This window comes from Manis javanica, chromosome 4 (assembly GCF_040802235.1).
Source record: "Manis javanica isolate MJ-LG chromosome 4, MJ_LKY, whole genome shotgun sequence".
Taxonomy (NCBI): domain Eukaryota; kingdom Metazoa; phylum Chordata; class Mammalia; order Pholidota; family Manidae; genus Manis; species Manis javanica.
Genome location: NC_133159.1, coordinates 161,050,941 through 161,068,136, shown reverse-complemented (window position 1 = coordinate 161,068,136; position 17,196 = coordinate 161,050,941). Strand labels below are relative to the sequence as shown.

Here is a 17,196-nt window from a genome sequence, read left to right as displayed (position 1 = left end):
TTCTTCCTGCCCAGGGTTGGGACGCCGGAAACTCAAGGGAAAAGGCAGCTCCTTCCTGGCAAGGGGAGACAGGGCCCAGCAACCACTGCTTCCCAGGCAGGAGCAAGAGTCCCTCCCTCCTCCCTCCCCTCCTGCTCCTCGCATCCCCTATCCCTTCCCTCTGTCACTCTCCGGCTGGGTTTCATTTGCTCCTCACTCTGCACTCAGCGGTGCCTCCAAAGGCAGAGAATGCTCTTGGGTGAGTGCTGAGGGCATCTGAGCCAGGGGCAGGGAGGGGGCATTGAGACAAGGGGGCCTCTCTCCTCTCCCCGGTCCTACCCTTTTCCCACTATTGTTGGCCCCCCCTAAAGTTGTCTGTCCAGAGACTCCGGTAACCAGCTGATTCTTGGTACCTTTTCCCAGGTCCGGGGCTGGGCAGGGGAGCCCCACTCTGGCTGGGAACAAGGATGGGGGTAGGGGTGGCAGGCACAGTGGGGAAGCTAGAGGTGTACTCTGCAGGGGTGAGACCTGCTGCACTTCGGGGTGGATGCGCATCTAGGGAGCCTGTGTCAGATGTTCCCTGTATCAAATCATACCTTCAGCTGCTCTAAGGGGCTGCCTGAGCCTCCAAGGGGTGGTGGAGGGTGCTGAGGAGGGGGTTACTAATACAGCAGAGGGAGGGAGAGAGGCAGACAGATGGAGACAGGCAGAAACCTGGGTGGCTCCTACCTGGCGTCCAGCCACTGAGCTGGGGTCACTCCTCTGCCCCTCCCCTTCATTCACTGTCTCCTGGCTCACCTCTCCACACAGAGGTTACCTGGCACTCTTTGAAGAAGACAACCGTTACCCTCTCAGGGGTATTTCTGGGAAATCCTTCCATGGGGGCAAGGACCTGGAGGCTGTGTGGCTGGGGCAACGTTCTCCTTGTGCTGGGCTTGGGGGGTGTCCCTCTGTCACAGGGAGGGGGATGCAGAACATCAGTACATCCCGGGTGCTGGCTGGCTGGGGGCTCTGGGGAATGTGGGAGCCATGGTGGGAACCCTGGTCCTAGGTCAAGTGGGCACCCATGTGGTTCAGTTCAACCTCCGCTCCCCTTCCCTGCCTTTGGCTCTCTCCCCATCGTGGACTCCCATTTTCTTCACAGAGCTTGGTTTTATCTGTGATAGAAACAACCCCTTTACTCTTTGAGATGTGTGTATTTGCCTTGGGGAGGCCCCTACATCTTGTGGGGGGAAAGAGAGACTCAGGGTTTGGCTACATGAATTTGTGTGTGTGTCTGGTGCATTTCATTTTGTAAGGGTGGTGTATGTGCACCTATCTCTGGGTAAATGTGTCTGAATGCAGCCGTTTTTGTATATATACCTCTCCTCGTGATGGTGTGTGCTGCTGCAGGCCTGTTGTTTTGTCTGTATATGCCTCTGTTGGGATCTGTGTGTCTTTCTGTGTCTGTTCCTCTGGCTACATGTGATCTGAGTGTGTTCTTGTTGGTCTTGCCTGTCTGTGTGTACGTGTATGCTCATATGTGGCCTCTGTGCCCGCCCTTGCCCCTCAGCCAGCATGGGTAACTGTCTCTGCATGGTCACCACTTCCATATGCGTACCCATCAGTATGTGCAGACGGTCTCATCCTGGGGAGATGTGTATAATAGTATGCCTTGGAGTCTGTGCCTGTTGCCATCTGTGTGGGTGCCTCTGGACCTCAGGGTGTATGCCCTTTGCTCTTCTGTGTGTGACTTTCCCAGTGATGGCAAAACAGCAGGATGTGGTTTCCCTAGATCCCGTCCCTTGGGCGGCAGCTAGGGTGATGTTGTTTCATGCGACACATGCTCTGTCCCTTGCCCCAGCCTCAGCTGGACTCCTGGAGGTGGCCTCTTCTCTACCACTCAGCCTGGTTTGTTCATGTTTTACCAGAGCAACAACCCACTCTTGAGGCAGCTGCCCAAGGAGCCGCGGGTCCCAGCTATGGACCCCTGGCCAGCGTTGGGGAAGGACTGCTCCAAGACACTGTCAGGGCTGTTCTGCAAAGTGCCATCAGCAAAGACACACACACACCTGACCTTTCTGTGGGTGCAGAATTTTAGACCTGCGCAGCTGGTGGTGCCATCCTGGGGCAGGTGTGGGTGCTGCAGTGTCTCCCTTCATTTGAGTGTACCCACAAACCAGGCAGTCACACGTGTATGCACACATGCCATCACTCCTGCATCATCCCAGAGGCCCCGGGAACCAAGGTTCATGGTGAGTGTCAGAGGCAGAGAGTGGGTGGTGCAGAGCAGTGCTGTGTGACGAGTGCTGGTGGGGGAAGGGTCCCAGCAGCCATGGGAGAGGCCCCAGTCTCCAATCAACATGTGCCCTAGGCCTTGTGTGGGAGAGGACTGTACCCAGTTGTGAGGGGGCTAGAAGGCATTTCTGGGTGACTTTGTCCTGACCGTAAGAGGAAACTGGGTCCCTAAGTGCCCCTGCTCCCGCTCTTCAAATGGCCGCCACACTCAGCTCCTCATTGGTCCTGAGACCCATTCCTGTCCTGCCCTTTCCTCCTCGCCCAGCTGTAATACCTGCTTCACAGATGAGGGAACCGAGGCTTATAGCTAAGTGTCCAGCCCCAGGCCTCAGAGTTCGTTGTAACTGGGGCTGTGCTGCCTGTGGACCCCGGGTCTGGGAGGGTTGGCTTGCCCAGCCTCACAATCCTGCAAGTAACCCATGTCCTTTCTTCCCCTCTCCTGGGAGCCCACACAAGTCAGGGTCTCCTGTGCACCTGAGAGTTCTAGGAAGAGGCCAGTCCTGCCCCCTTTCTCTGGCATCCCCATTACAGATAATTCATTCGATTCAAGCATTGAGCTCTCAGCTCAAACACCTCCTGAGTCTCCCCACCAGGCTAGAGGCTCAAAATCCCCAGCATTCACTGCAATTCACTGCAGAGCCTTCCAGCAGCAGGCACTGCCCACGACCCTCCTTACATCCACTCTGCCTGGACCTTTGTGAACCTGCATGGCACTTTCAGCTTTCCCATGGTCGCTCTGCCAGTCCGGCCGCCTGGAAGGCCCTTCCCCTGGCAAAAACCTCCCCTATACTGCTCTGAAACCTAATTGACTCTCCTTGCGGACCTTCAGCTCACCTTTGGTTGTGATCCCAAAGCATGTTGTTCGGAACTCGGAGCACTCGCTGGGATGCAGCCTCCTTAGCCTCGCCCTGGGTGGCTCTCACCTGTGAGCTCTCACTTGCTAGCTCCTCTAGGAACCGACGGTGCAGGTGATGAATGAATGACTGTCCTTCCGCTCGAGGGGAGCATCCGTCCTGCGGTCTAACCTCAGTCGCTCCTGCTGTGGCGCACGCAGCGCGGGAGGCTGAGGGTGGCGCCGGGCTCAGCACGCGTGGGACGGGAGTGGCGGCAGGTGGGCGCGGCCGCGAGAGCCCCGGGGGCGCCGCCAGTCGGCCCGCGACCCCGGCCCGCACCGGCGCTGGCGCCTCTTCGCCCCGGTTACCGCTAGTGGCTGCTGTCGCTCAGTGGAGCCCGAGGAGACCGCGGCCAGAGCGTCCACCGCGCAAGATGGTGGCTCCCGTGGCTCCGTGAGTGTGTGCGGGCGGGCGGGGGCCGGCCGGGCGGGGCGCCCCCTCCCAGAGCTTCCGGACTGGGGCCCTGGGGCAAGAAGGGGGGGCGGAACCCGGACCCCCTGTGGGACCCAGCCGAGGGCTCCTCCATCACGCGCCCCCCAGAGGAAGTTCCCCTGCCCTGGGCGATCCGACCCCGGGAGGGTGGGCCCCGCGTGCAGGCGGCCCCAACCTCAGACGGGCTGCCAGCGAGCGGGCGCCCTGCCCCTCCTCTGCCGGGAGCCTGGACTTCTCTTTAGTGGGGTCCTTCAAGGAAGGGGCCCGAAGGAGCCTGGGGACCAGACTGCAGACCACCATGCATGGGCCAAGTAAACACTGTTTGAGGCTTACTTGCCTGGGTCGAGTGGGGACCGCCGACCACACACAATCACCTCTGGAGCCCCATCAGCTTGCCAAGGTGTGAAGAGGTGTGAGGGACCTGGGTCTGACAGGTACACCCTCCTGGTCATCCTTGGCCACCTAGTCACGTTTTATATGTGTACATCCCACCCCACCCAGCCTGGTCCCCTCAGGTTGAAATAGAGGAATGTCAGTAGTTATTGACTAGTATTTTTAGACCAGCGCTGTCCAGTAGAACTTTCTGGGATGTGTATCTGGGCCATCTAATACAATAGCCACTAGCCACTAGTGACTTTTGAGAACTTGAAATGCGGCTGGTGTGACTGAGGAACTGAATTTTCAATTGTTAGTAAATTAGTGAATTCTGATTCATTTTAAATGTCCACATGTGGCTGGTGGCTCCTCTATCAGATAGTGCAGTTTCAGAATCTCCATCTTTCCATGCCTCCTCCCTATCTACTCTTTTGTTCTTTTCTCAAAAACACTCTAGGTCCCGGAGTAATTTCATCCTTCCATAGGGTGGGGCAGGATAGCTAGCTTGTAGGTACAAAAGGATCTGACAAACTTCCCAAAGGGTATCACCCTGGACTTGTACTTCCTCCCCATTCTAAGAGCCTTTGGGTGGTGGACTGGACAAGGTCACAGAATCATGGGCTCTTGAAAGGAAAGGAGGTCAAAGGCAGCTGCTTTAGCCGCCCAGCAGGTGCCCACAGCCCATCCTATTGCTTTGTCTGCCTGAGAGCTAGAGGGTCACTCATTCACTCCCCAAGTTCTGTGGAGCACCTGCTGGGTGCCAGGCAGTGTTCCTTTCTCTGGGGTTCAGACATGAAAAAGTTAGCTACCTTTCCTGCCCTCAGGGTGCTTGCATGAGAGAGAGAGAGTGCTAAGCAGTAGAACTGTACAGAAAAAAGTGATTTGCGATGGGGAGTACAAGGGAAGGTATAGTGACAGAGAAGAAGGGGACTTCCTGGGAAGGGATAGAGAAGTCTTCCCAGATGAGGGGCTGGTTAAGCTAAGACCAGAGGGCAAATGGAATAAGCACAGTGTTGAACAGGAGGGTGGGAATATTCTGGAAGCAGGCACAGCACGTGCAAAAGCTCTGGGGATGAGAACCTTGTACTCTGGACAGAGGCACAGGTGGCCTGCAGAAAGGTCAGCAACACCTGGGCATTTGACAGACCTCAAAAGGGATTCTGGTGCTGACCTCAGAGCATCAGGCAGTCATGGAGGGATTTAAGCAGTATATTTTTAAAAGCCCCCTCTGCTGCTGGGGGTCTGAATGGCTCAGAGAGAGGTAAGAGTGGAGGCCCAGAATGCAGTCAGAAAGTGATTGCCATAGTCCAGGCAAGAGATGAAGGTGGCCTGGATGAGGACAGTAACAACAGCATGGAGAGAGGGGATCCACTCAGGGCAGACTGTGGAGGTGGAATCGGCAGACCTGTGGGTGGGCTGGGTCCTGGATGTGGAAGAGAGCAGGGGCTGGAGGGGCAGGTTTCTGGCCAGAGTGCTTGGGTAGAACAGGCCATTTCCTGAGCTGGGGACGACTATGAGAGGAGCTATTTTATAGGCACAGATTGAGAGCTCCACTTAGATAAGCCAGGATGGTGGTCGGATGGAGAGGTGTGGTGCCAAAGAGTGACCCGGGCTGCGGTTGTATATTTCAGAGTGGCCATGAGAGAAGGTTCTGAACTCTTTGGACAGTTTTAGGTTAGGAGGAGGAAGAGGAGATGACATCAGAGCCTAAGGAGAGGCTGGTGGTGGGAAGGGAAAACCAGGGCATGTGGTGCCTTGGAAGCCAAGAGAAAAGCGTTTCAAGGAGGGTGTGGTGAGCGGTACCAAATGCCCCTCAGGGTCTACAGGAAGAGGACCAATGAGTTTCACCTGTATCTGGCAAAACAGAGCACCTTTCCTTGCCCCTGGAATTCTACTCATCTGCCCTTGTTTTATTTACTACTAAGTGCCAAGTTCCAGGCAGTGTGCTGGGTATATCAGATGAACAAGACAGTCGCTGCTTTCTCAGAGCCTAGAATCATCTAACCAACAGCCGTAGAAACAGGAAGTTCTTTATGTAGCCAAAATAAATCCTTGCATTCTTTTAAACAACCGACTTTTGCTGAGAGGCATCTGCATGCTCAGCCCTGTACAGGGACTTAGAGATCTGAAAATGAACGAACATGATCTTGGCCTTCCAGGAACCAAGTGCAGAGATACACTGACACTCCCTGAGTTCACCATATTGTATTACCAAGACCCATGCAGAAGAATGGGGAGACTAGAGGAGAGGTACCAGCTCAGGTTGTGGGGAAGGTGACGAGAGGATGCCTGAGCTGCTGACCAGGAATGAATGAGACTGAGCCAGGGAAAGGGGAGGGGTAGAGAATTCCAGGCGCAGAGGATGAAAGCAGGAGCAAAAGTCACAGCTGAGTGTGGGAGGGCAGGGAGGGTGAGCCTTTGGAGTTGGCCAAGGAGGCAGGAGAGGTGAGAGGCTTGGGGGAGGCTCACTGGCTCATGGTGAGGTGTGTAAACAGGCAGAGGACACCACTGAAGAGGGGCAAGCAAGGGAGTGATGGAGTGTGAACTTGTGCCCTGGATGCTGCATGAGGACACATTTGGGGGGATGACTGCAGAGGCAGGGGCAGATCACGATCCAGGTGAGATGGTGCAGGCTGGGGGCTCAGTGTGGCTTTGCAGTCAAGAAGAGTTGGTTTCTAATTCTACCTCAGCCACTTACTGCTTGTGGAGCCTTGGGCAAGTCACTTAAAGTGCCCAAGCCACTTGGTTTCCTCCTCTTCAAAATGAGGTGGTGACAGCCTCAGAGAGTACTTGTGAAGGGCATCTTGGTCTTCTGATGGTGTCACTGCAAAGCCCTTATAGTACAGGGCCTGACTCAGTTCACACTTAATAAATGATACCGCTGTTGTTATCAGTAGGCATGGAGAAAGGTGCCAGGTTTGAGAGATAATGAGGAGGTAGGGGGCCGATCTGGCCCAGTGGCTGGACATGGCCTTCTGATCCTGAACTGTTCATCCCGGTCTTGTGCCAGGGGTGGTGGCAGAGTGAGGGGGGCAGAGGCAACCAGTGAATTGCCTTCAGTCTGGGGCCAGCCCCCAGGGTAGCCCCACTTCTGGGCTATCCTTCCCCGAACCACACTTCTGGTGTGTGTGTACACGCACATGTGTGCATGTGAGTGTGCTCATGTGCATGTTCATGGAAGAGAGCTCCACAGCAAACAAATCCCATTCCTCCATACTGTGGCTCCAGGAGCTCAGCTTCGTGCTAACAGCATTCTGGTGAAATAAGCGACTGGAGGGACCTGTTGTCCTTGGGGGGAGGAGTCAGGAGGTCTGAGTTTTAGTCCTGGCCCAGCCATGAATTATTCATGAACCCTGAGAACCCATGTCTGTCTCTGGGACTCAGTCCCCAACTCCCCCTGCCCCTGTAAAATGTGGTTGCATAGATGGTGCCCATCTTTCTAGCTCTGAGTTCTCAACAGCCAAAGCTAATCACTGCCATGTCCTGAATGGGAGACCCTCAGAGGGGGCTGGGGACCCTGTACCTCCCCCACTTTGGATAACGTTCCATACATGGCCCTTTGCATGACCCTGCCCACTCCCAGTAGCTCTTGTCTTTTAGGTCCAATCCACCCCTCAGCTGAAGAGTACTCTGTGGGCAGCGTGAACCCATGGTGGTCCCCCTAACACCTCTCCCTTATCTCTTTCATCTCCAGTCTCCCACCAGCGGAGCAGGAATAAACTTCCCTGGCTAAGTTAGATGGATGGTCCCCATTAGCCTGGCGGGCTTACCCCCCTCCTGCATCCCCACTAACTCCCACTGTCCAGGGAGGTGCCTCAGTAGTGGGGGAGCTGGAGGGCCAGGTCGTTGGTGTGGGGGTTGGGGGCACCCTGCCCCTCAAACAGGAATGGTGCCCCCGGGAAAGAAGCCAGCTGGAGAGGCCTCCAACTCCAACAAGAAATGCAAGCGCTATTTCAACGAGCGCTGGAAGGAGGAGTTTCCCTGGCTGGACTTTGACTGCGAGCGGAAGCTGATGTTTTGTCTCGAGTGCCGCCAGGCCCTGGTGCGGAACAAGCATGGCAAAGCTGAGAACGCCTTCACCGTGGGCACCGACAACTTCCAGCGCCATGCCCTGCTGCGCCACGTGACCTCAGGGGCCCACCACCAGGCTCTGGCTGTCAACCGGGGCCAGCCCACTTTGGAAGGGCAAGCCAAGGGAGGAGGGGCCCACCCGGACCTGGCAACCACCCCTACCTCCAGGGGCGTCAAAGTGGAGGTGGACCCAGCCAAAGTGGCTGTGCTGACCACAGTGTACTGCATGGCCAAGGAGGACGTGCCCAATGACCGCTGCTCAGCCCTGCTTGAGCTGCAGAGGTTCAACCTGTGTCAGGCGCTGCTGGGCACAGAGCATGGTGATTACTACAGCCCCAGGAGGGTGAGGGACATGCAGGTGGGTGGCAGCCAGAGGGATGGGGGAAGGGTTGAGGAGGGAGGACACTGAGCCATCTGGGCACAACACCAGCATTCCAAGCCCCTGGGGCAGCAGCCAGAACACCTCATACATACTTTCACCCATCAGAACCTTCCCTGAGTGTGTACTGTGTGCCAGGCCCTGGGCCAGCTGCTGGGGGCACAACAGTGAAAAGGCCAGATCAGGCCCCGTCCTTGAGGGCACCAGGGGTATTCCCCTCATGACCTAGGCCAGAGGTTGCAAACTGGTGACCTGGGGTGTTGACTGAGCCACAGATGTGTTTGGTTGATTTTCAAAGTGTTTTTGAAAAACTAGTTTCCAAGTTAAAAAACTTGAGAAGTTACATATAAAAATGTAGATTTGTGACTTCTACTGAAAAGCTAGATCCCTGTGCTCTCAGGGTACATGCAAGTTGCAGCTCTGTCCTAGCTACTAACTGTGTGAGTCCTGGGGGGCGGGGGTGGGAGAGTTGGATATCATCCTACAGAGAGATGACAGACAGCACACACCGGGGCCCTGTGTAACTGGTCGGAAGTTGGGAGTGAATGTGTCTATCAGTTAATCCTTGAGCAGCAGACTGGAGGGAGACCCCCAGGAATCAGGCAGAAGGGAGTGGTGATGTAGAAACATGAACATGCATACAGTGCTGCAGGATCTTTATGGTTCATAAAGCATTTTTACATTTATAAGCACAACAACAAAAAATTACATTTGTAATTCACAACAACCTTTTGAGGAGATTGGGGCAGGCGTTATCCTTAGTTTAGAGCTGAGGAAACTGAGGCTCAGAGAGGTGAAATGACTTGCCCACAGTCACATAGCCAGTAAGTGGCAAATCTAGGATTAGTCCCTAAGTCTGTTTGACTCCAAGGCCTGTGCCCTTTCTGTCACCTGGTACTCCCTGCATTCCCTTCTCAGGGCAAGCCTAACTCTGTCCTCCCTCCCTTTCTCTCCCCGGCTGTCCCAGGTGGCCATTGCCAGTGTCTTGCACACAGAGGCCTGCCAGCGCCTGAAGGCATCCCCGTATGTGGGGCTGGTGTTGGATGAGACCAGGGACTGGCCTGAGTCCCACAGTTTGGCCTTGTTTGTCACTTCGGTGTCCCCCTGTGATGGCCAGCCTGCCACCACCTTCCTAGGCAGTGTGGAGCTGCAGGAGGGCGAGGTCACCGCTGGCCAACTCCTGGACATCCTGCAGGCCTTCGGCGTGTCTGCATGCAAGCTGGCCTGGCTCAGCTCAAGCCTCCCCAGTGACCGCCTGGGGAGTGTGGGCCTGCAGCTCCGGGCTACCTGTCCCCTGCTCACTGAGCTACACTGCCTCCCTGGCAGGACAGATCCCAAGCCCCCTGCCTACCTAGGTGAATATGAAAGTGTCCTGGATGCCCTATTCCGCCTCCACAGTGGCCCCGGTTCCCACATGGTCCCTGAGCTCCGGGCAGCCCTGGACCTTGCAGCTATTGACTTGGCAGGACCACGGCCAGTACCCTGGGCCTCCCTGCTGCCTATAGTGGAAGCAGTGGCAGAGGCTTGGCCTTGCCTGGTGCCCACACTGGAGACCTCTGCCCCAGCCTCCCCTACAGCTAGGGCACTGGCCCTTGCCCTGCGCCAGTTCACCTTCGTGGCCTTCACCCACCTGCTGTTGGACACTCTGCCCTCCATGCAGAAGCTTGCCCTTGTCCTGCAGCCAGAAGAGCCCGACTTGGCCCTGCTGCAGCCTCTGGTGATGGCAGCCGCAGCCTCCCTCCAAGCGCAGCGCCGCTCAGGCGGGACGCGCCTCCGGGGCTTACTGCAGGAACTGGAGTCCTCCAGCCTCAGCTTGGGCCGTGGGCGCTGCACCTACCGCGGCGTGGAGCTGGTCGGCTACTCAGAGACTGCGGTCAGGAGCTTGGAGCAGCTGCGGGGGACCCTCCTGGACTCCATGTGGAGGGGACTGCAGGACTCCTACCCCGGGCCCTCGCTGGACGCCGTGGCCGCATTCGCGGCGATCTTCGACCCCCGCCGCTACCCGCAGGCACCAGAGGAGCTGGGCGTGCACAGCGAGGGAGCGCTGCGCGTCCTGCTGCGCGCCTTTGCTCCCGCCCTGGTGCGCCAGCGGGCGCTGGGCGACTTCGCGCTCTTCAAGCGTGTGGTGTGCAGCCTCGGGCGGCTGGGCCCGCAGGCCCTGTGCGCCAAGCTGGCCTGTGCGCGCTCCGAGCTGCACGAACTTTTCCCCGACTTCGCCGCCCTCGCCGCCCTGGCCTTGGCGCTGCCCGCGGGCGCTAGGGTCCTGGACAAGGTTGGCCGCAGCCGGGAGTTGCGGTGGTCGGGGCAGAGCGGGGCTGGGGAAGGCCGGGGCGGCCCGGCGGTGAAGATCGCCGTGGATGGGCCCCCACTGCACGAGTTTGACTTTGCGCTGGCAGTGGAGTTCTTAGAGAGTGGGTGGAGGGAGGCGCTCCTGGGGTCGCAGCTCACATGAGGGTGGCCTCCTCTCTGCTCAGCCAGCCTGGGGCCCGGGGCGCTCTCAGGGCCAAGCCAGACTTGCCCGGGCTTCACCCAGATGGCCTACTAACGGGCCTCCCACCCACCTGCCCATGCTTCCTCCCCTCGGCTGTGGAGGAGGCGCTGGGTCGAGGGAGACCTTGAGAGTGTGCAGAGATGCTGGGGTCTAAATGTCATTCCTGACCTCAAGAGTAACTCAACCTTTTCCCTCTAGACTCAGCCCAAGTTTGGGCCCTAGGAAGGTTGAGGAGTCTTGGATGGAGGGAGGAGGACTGGGTCTTGGGAACTGTGGGCCGAGGGAAAGGAGAATGGGGCCTTGACTGGTTGTAGCTCCTCTGAGCATCACCTCTACAGTAAGACTGGGGAATAGATAATTGTCTTTGTGTTTTTGACACACAGCACAGGACTGTCTCTGTCCATAAGCTTACAGTTCAAGGAAGGTAGTGGTGTCCTCCCTCCCCTCCTCACCAATAGGCTGCCTGAGGCTTTACTGTATTTTGGCTTTGTATATAGACATATACATGTATACAGGTAAAATGAATCTGTCCCATCTGTCATACTGTTACACACACACATGCACGCACACACAAAATCTAAAAAGACTTCTTTTGGTTTTGCAACAAGGTCCAAGAAAGTCCCAAATGGACTGGATTTATTTCTAATTCTTTTGTTCCTCAAAGTCTGGTTGCTCACCAAATTCCTAGCCTTCCCATGCCCTGGCCTCAGACCTTTAAGACCAAAGACTAAAAAGTCACAGTGCTGGACTGGCCAACTCTTGAGTATCAGCCTCAGGTGTGACCCAGGGATATTGGAGGGCTTTTTACTGCTGGGGGAAGCACTTGTGGCCTCACCAGAGCTGGGAGCACAGCCCTTCAGATTCCAGTGGGTTTCCCATCTGTTCTGACAGCCTTGCTGTGAATGATGTGGGGACTGAAGGGGGTGGTTAGTGCGAGGGGAGGGGGCTGGCCTTTCTCTGGGCCTCCTGGGCTTGGGTTTAATTTGCAATAAAGTGGAAACCCAGTGCAATGTGCAGTCTTCATGGTGGTGTGTGTGCCAGGGGCCCAGCCAGACTCCTCTCTCCTGTTCCTTGGCCTGACTCACCTCTGTGGGGTTCATTTGGGCTTTTATGCTGCCTCTATAGGGGCAGGAGGGTCATCCTGGGCTGGGAACCTCACACTGTGGATTCCCTGCTTCTGCTTCCCCAGTTGTGGAGAAGAGAGGCACAGAAATGGGCTATAATGGCCCTGGGCTTGGCCAGTGCTACTTTGTGTAGGAGAAAGGAGTTTCTACCCTGGCTTGACACCCAAGAGGCCCATCAGCCTCTTTTTCTGGCTGCGGAGGTAGTTGAGAGACCTGTGCCTCCCCACTTCAGACCCTGCCCTTCTTCCTCCTGCAGCAGGCCCGATCTCCAGTGCCCCCAGACCCCTGCTGGCCTCCCTGCCCCTGCCCACCAGGCCTCTGCAGCCCCAGCTGGACTTCAAGCACTTGCTCGCCTTCCACTTCAATGGCGCCACCCCGCTCAGTCTCTTCCCCAACTTCAGCACGGTACGGGCGGGCGGGGCTGGTGGGTGGGGGCATGCAGCCAAGCTTGGGGGTGGGCAGGGAATGTGGTCTCAGAGGGGCTGGCTTTCAGAAGCTGGGTATAACTAGGCGAGACATCCTCAAGAGTGACAGGTGCTCCCCAAATGGGATCCCTGGGCTCAGCTCTCCCGTAGGGCCAGGGAACAAGGATGATGTCACCCCCTCTCCTAATAACAGCTGCCATGCCTGGAGAGCCCAGAGACTGTAGGTTTCACTTGAGTTTTTGTATGGGGACTTCCATCGACGATCTGTGGAGGAGGTGTGCACTTGGGTATACCTTTCCATTTTACTTTGTGTCTCTATAGGTCTTTGTGTGTTATTTGCAGATGTGAATTTGTGTGTGTGTATATTTGTAAACAATTCTTTGTGCCTGGGTAATTATGTGCAATTAATGGATGTGCCTATGTACCTGAGAAGTGTTTTTGGGCCTTTGTGGCAACTATGTACATGTCTGGTGTCTGACCTCTGAGTGTGTGTCCATGTGATTTGGATGCTTGTGAGTTTATCTGTGGGTGCCATTTGTATGTAGGTGAGTGTGTCTCTAATTTGTAATGGCCTGTAACAAGCGTATGTGCTGTGTGTCTGTATATCAGTCTGTGTATTTCCATGTGTGTATTTGTGTGGGCATGAATTTTCCTTCACTACGTGAGCTATGAGAAATGCTCCCCTTTCTTTTTAATTCTGAAAACTCCAGTGGATTCATAGATAAGCCCCATTGCATCCTGACAAGATGGTGGGGAATTCAGCCTCAGTCACCCCTAGGAGTCTCTGCCTTCTGACCCTCCAGGGCTGCACAGAGGTCCTGACACATTTAGGGAGGGTCCTTGGGTCTCTGGTCCCCACTGTTGCTTGCTAACATGTGCACCGTTCAGGCACATATTTCCTCACCAGTAGCACTGCTGTTGTCCTCATCGCTGGGGACCCTGTAGGCCATTTTCCTCTGAAGCCCGGTCCCTTGCCCGTCCACGGCCCTGGGTGCTATGAACCAGTGAGGGTTAGAACCTCTTTTGTCCTCAGGGGAATTTCTGAAAACAATGCTTTTCTCTCAGTCTCTGTTCTCTCTTCTCAGGAAGGTTTGGAAAGTTCCTCTTAACAAGCGAGCCCAGACAACTTCTGCTTTTGGCCCAACAAACCAGCCCGAGAAAAGGAACAAGCTTAGTCTGATAGAAGAAAAAATTATTTAAAACACGGAAAAGAAAAAAGTGCAAATTATATTCCAGATAAATGATCCTACTGGGAATTCTTTGGCCTCCACGGCCACCTGGCCCCTCTGGCCCTCCACCTCCCCGGCTGTGGCTCTCACTCTCCGTGTCCGGACCTGTGGTCCATGGCGGAGCTGATGAGCTAAGCCTTACCTCGCCTAGCCCACAGGTCCAGCACAAGGCTGGGCGACAGAGAGGAAATCCCAGCAGAGGGACTCTTTGTCCCTTCCCTGCTTCTCCCTGCCTCCAACTCTCTGTCCCAAGACTTGTAATTCTTATGAATGAGGAAAAAGAGACCAGAGGGGCAGCAAGAGATGCCACAGTGATCATCAGAACATGGCTCTGTTTCTCAGGATCGTGGAGGTCACCCTGGCCATCTCTCTGCCTCCCAGCAGAAGCCCAGGTTGACAAAGTCAGCCGGGGACTAGGCTGTTTCTTTTTCTGTGTCTGATATCCACAAGGATGGGAAAGTTCTTCCTGTGGGCTGACCACTGCCCTCCAAGATGGTCTTTAGTTTGGGGCTTTTTTTTTACTGTTACCGGCTTCCCAAGCTGACCCCAGAGTTACTGTGCCCTCCCACCCCCTTCATAGATGGACCCGGTCCAGAAAGCTGTCATCAGCCACACATTTGGTGTCCCCTCCCCTCTGAAGAAGAAGCTCTTCATTTCCTGTAACATCTGCCACCTGAGGTTCAACTCAGCGGTGAGACGTAGTAGTGAAAACAGGCTGGGTAGGGGGCTGGGTAGGGAGAGGGTTGTACACTGGGCTTCCAGGGTCTTTCCTGGAGGAAGAGGGGGTCAACGGGGCCATGGTCTGCATTTTCCATCCCTGGGTGCAGAAGAGGCACTCCTGGTCCTTGATCCTTCGCATCCTCTCCTCTCTCCAGGTTCCTGTACCCCTTCCCCCGTAGTTCCCCCAGGACTCCATTTCCCTCCCTGTGCCTCTCCTATGTTCTGGATACTTCTGCAAGACAGATCATCCTTCCCTACTCTGGGTCCCAGGTCTGGAGCTGAGTTCTTAAAGCACCTGAGAGTTTACAGAATATGTTCATGCCCATCACCTTAATTAGTTCTCATAATCGATCTGTGAGATGGGTAGAGGCACCATTATGATCTTCACTTTTCAGATGAGGAAACTGAGCCTCAGAGAGGTTAAGTGACCTGCCTGAGGCCACACACAGCTGGTAAGTAGAGGAGCTGGGATTTGAACCCAAGGACCACATACTTTGTACCACAGTCTGCCCCTAGATAGTGGACAAACCTCATTCTGGCTTCCCAGGGAAGGTAAACCTTCTGTTCAGGCAACTCTGAGGCATGGAGAGATGCTCTCAGCCGACCTGCTCTGGTGAAAGGACCAGGAGAGGAGCCAGTGGGTCCTGTTTTTCCTGTTTGGGAACGACAAGCCACGACCCCTAGTTGAAGGAGGGAGGACACTGACAGGCCAGATTTGGGAGTCCCCTCCGGCTTTCAGGTTTCATGAGAGTCGTGGAGAAGTGGACAGGGGGAGTTCACTCCGAGGGAGGGACTGTGTCTTCTTCACACTAGGCCCCTGTCATAGGGCCTGGCAAATAGCAAATGCTGAATAACTATTTGCTGGAAAAAAAATGAATGAAAGGCTGAATGCCTTATCTGGGGTACATATACCCCAAACTGTGAAGACTGTTGTTTTCTCCATTCATGCATTTATAAACTTGGTAGCTAACATTCTTTGAGCACCTACCATATATACTAAGACATTGTCATTTATGTTTTCATTGTAATTCTTACAACCCTGGGAGGTCAGTATTATCATCACAGAGTTTACAAATGAAGAAACAGGCTCAGAGAGGTGAGGTTACTTTCCCAACGATGCACAGCTACTAAGTGGCTGAGTCAGAATTTGAAGGCGAGGTTGCTTGCCTGGGAGCTTATGTATCAGAATGCATTCTGTAAACCTCAGGGCCACACACATGCCACCCAAATGGCAATGACAAGGATTCGGCCCTGTGTCACCAGAGTCCTGCTCCCTCTACCCTGCCCCCTGCTCAGCAGCAGCTCATGGGTGGGAAGTGTGGACTCAGCAAAGGAGTGGTGACCCCAGGCCCTCCCCTCCCCAGAACCAGGCTGAAGCACATTACAAAGGCCACAAACATGCCAGAAAACTCAAGGCTGTTGAAGCTGCCAAGAGCAAGCAGAAACTGCAGACCCCGGCCCGGGACAGGGTACTGATGTCCCCAACCCCACCTTCAGCCAGTGGCACCCCTGGAGAGCCACAGCACAAAGGTCGGTCCTGAACTCCTCTCCCCACTCCTCACTCCAAATCTGGTCTCTGACAAGAGGTTGAGAGATTTCTGGTTATTTTTTGTTTGTGTTAGAATATTCTTTACACACAGAAAAAAGCACGTGTCACAAGCAGAGCTCAGTGGATTTTCCCAGTCTGAATACCGTATCGAGAGCAAGAAATACCCCGGTGCCTGCACAGGCACTCCAGAAAGGCTCCTTGGGCGCCCTCCCGTCACTCCCTTGCTGTGCTAGCTTCTTGGGCTGCTGAAATGGATGACCACCAACAGGGTGGCCGAAAACAACAAATGCATTTTCTCACAGTTCCGTGGTTCAGAAGTTTGAGATCAATGTGCCAGCAGGGTTGATTCCTTCCTGCTGAGATGGGCTCAGAGGATCTGTCCCCCATGCCTCTCTTCTAGCTGGTGGTGGTTGCTGGCAATCCTTGGTGCTCCTTGGCTTGTAGAGATGCATGGCTCCAACCTCTGCCTCTGTCTTCACATCACGTTCGGCCCTGTATCCGTGTCTGCACATGGCCTTCTTGTAAGGACACCAGTCACTGGATTAGTACCCACCCCGATCCAGCATGATCACATCTTGACTAATTACATCTGCAAAGATCCTATTTCCTAATAAGATCTCATTCTAGGGGGCCAGATGGACATGAATTCGGGGGTGGGGGACACTGTTCAACTACCTACACCCCACCCCACCCACGGTAACTATAATCCTGACTTTTCTCCCCATTAATCAGTTTCATCTGGCTTTGGTGAATCACAGAGTATGTAGGTGTTTGTGTCTGGCTTCTTCCACATTGTTGCACGTAGCTGTAGGCTGTTCTTTTTTTTTCATTGCTGTGTAATGCTCCCGTACATGACCATACAACTCTTCTTAAAAAATCTATTCTCCTGTTGGTGGAGATTTGGACAGTTTCCATTTTTATACTATTATGAAGAATGCTCTATGACTGTTCCAGTACCTCTTTTTGGTGACTTCCACTTATTAACAATTAGCTAATAACTGCAGATTCTCAGGGCTGTGAGAGCTTTCTGAGACCCCTTTGTACAACTTCATGATTTCAGATGGGGAAACTGAGGCCCAAAGAGACCCAAGTCTGTCCATGAGTTGGTGGGAGGGTGGAGTCTGGAATTCAGTGTTGGTTATCCCTACACCAGGGACCCTCTCACTCTGCCAGGCCACCACCAATTTGTCTGTGCTTAAAATCATAGTCCCGAGGATCATCTTGGGCCTCACACTCTTACCAGGTCCCTTCC

At 54.9% G+C, this 17,196-nt stretch overlaps 2 protein-coding genes across 8 annotated transcripts in view; both read left to right on the top strand.

Annotated features, from left to right (window-relative positions):
- The window catches only part of ZNF385C (zinc finger protein 385C), a 49,252-nt gene that overhangs the window by 28,883 nt on the left and 3,173 nt on the right, over nt 1-17,196 (top strand). For 5 of the 7 annotated variants that reach the window (XM_017646807.3, XM_073235595.1, XM_037019770.2 and 2 more), the window contains exons 3-5: nt 12,278-12,426; nt 14,256-14,366; nt 15,760-15,925. In XM_017646807.3, the coding sequence (XP_017502296.3) occupies nt 12,278-12,426; nt 14,256-14,366; nt 15,760-15,925 (426 nt within the window). Of the gene's footprint in view, nt 1-12,277; nt 12,427-14,255; nt 14,367-15,759; nt 15,926-16,344; nt 16,466-17,196 lie in introns of all 7 variants that reach the window. The other 2 variants (XM_037019769.2, XM_073235596.1) reach the window with 2 other exon arrangements.
- Nucleotides 2,898-12,181, top strand: C4H17orf113 (chromosome 4 C17orf113 homolog). Its single transcript, XM_037019764.2, has 3 exons — nt 2,898-3,542; nt 7,651-8,385; nt 9,374-12,181. The coding sequence occupies exons 2-3, from the start codon at nt 7,699-7,701 to the stop codon at nt 10,856-10,858; spliced, it is 2,172 nt and encodes a 723-aa protein (XP_036875659.2). The 5' UTR covers nt 2,898-3,542; nt 7,651-7,698; the 3' UTR covers nt 10,859-12,181.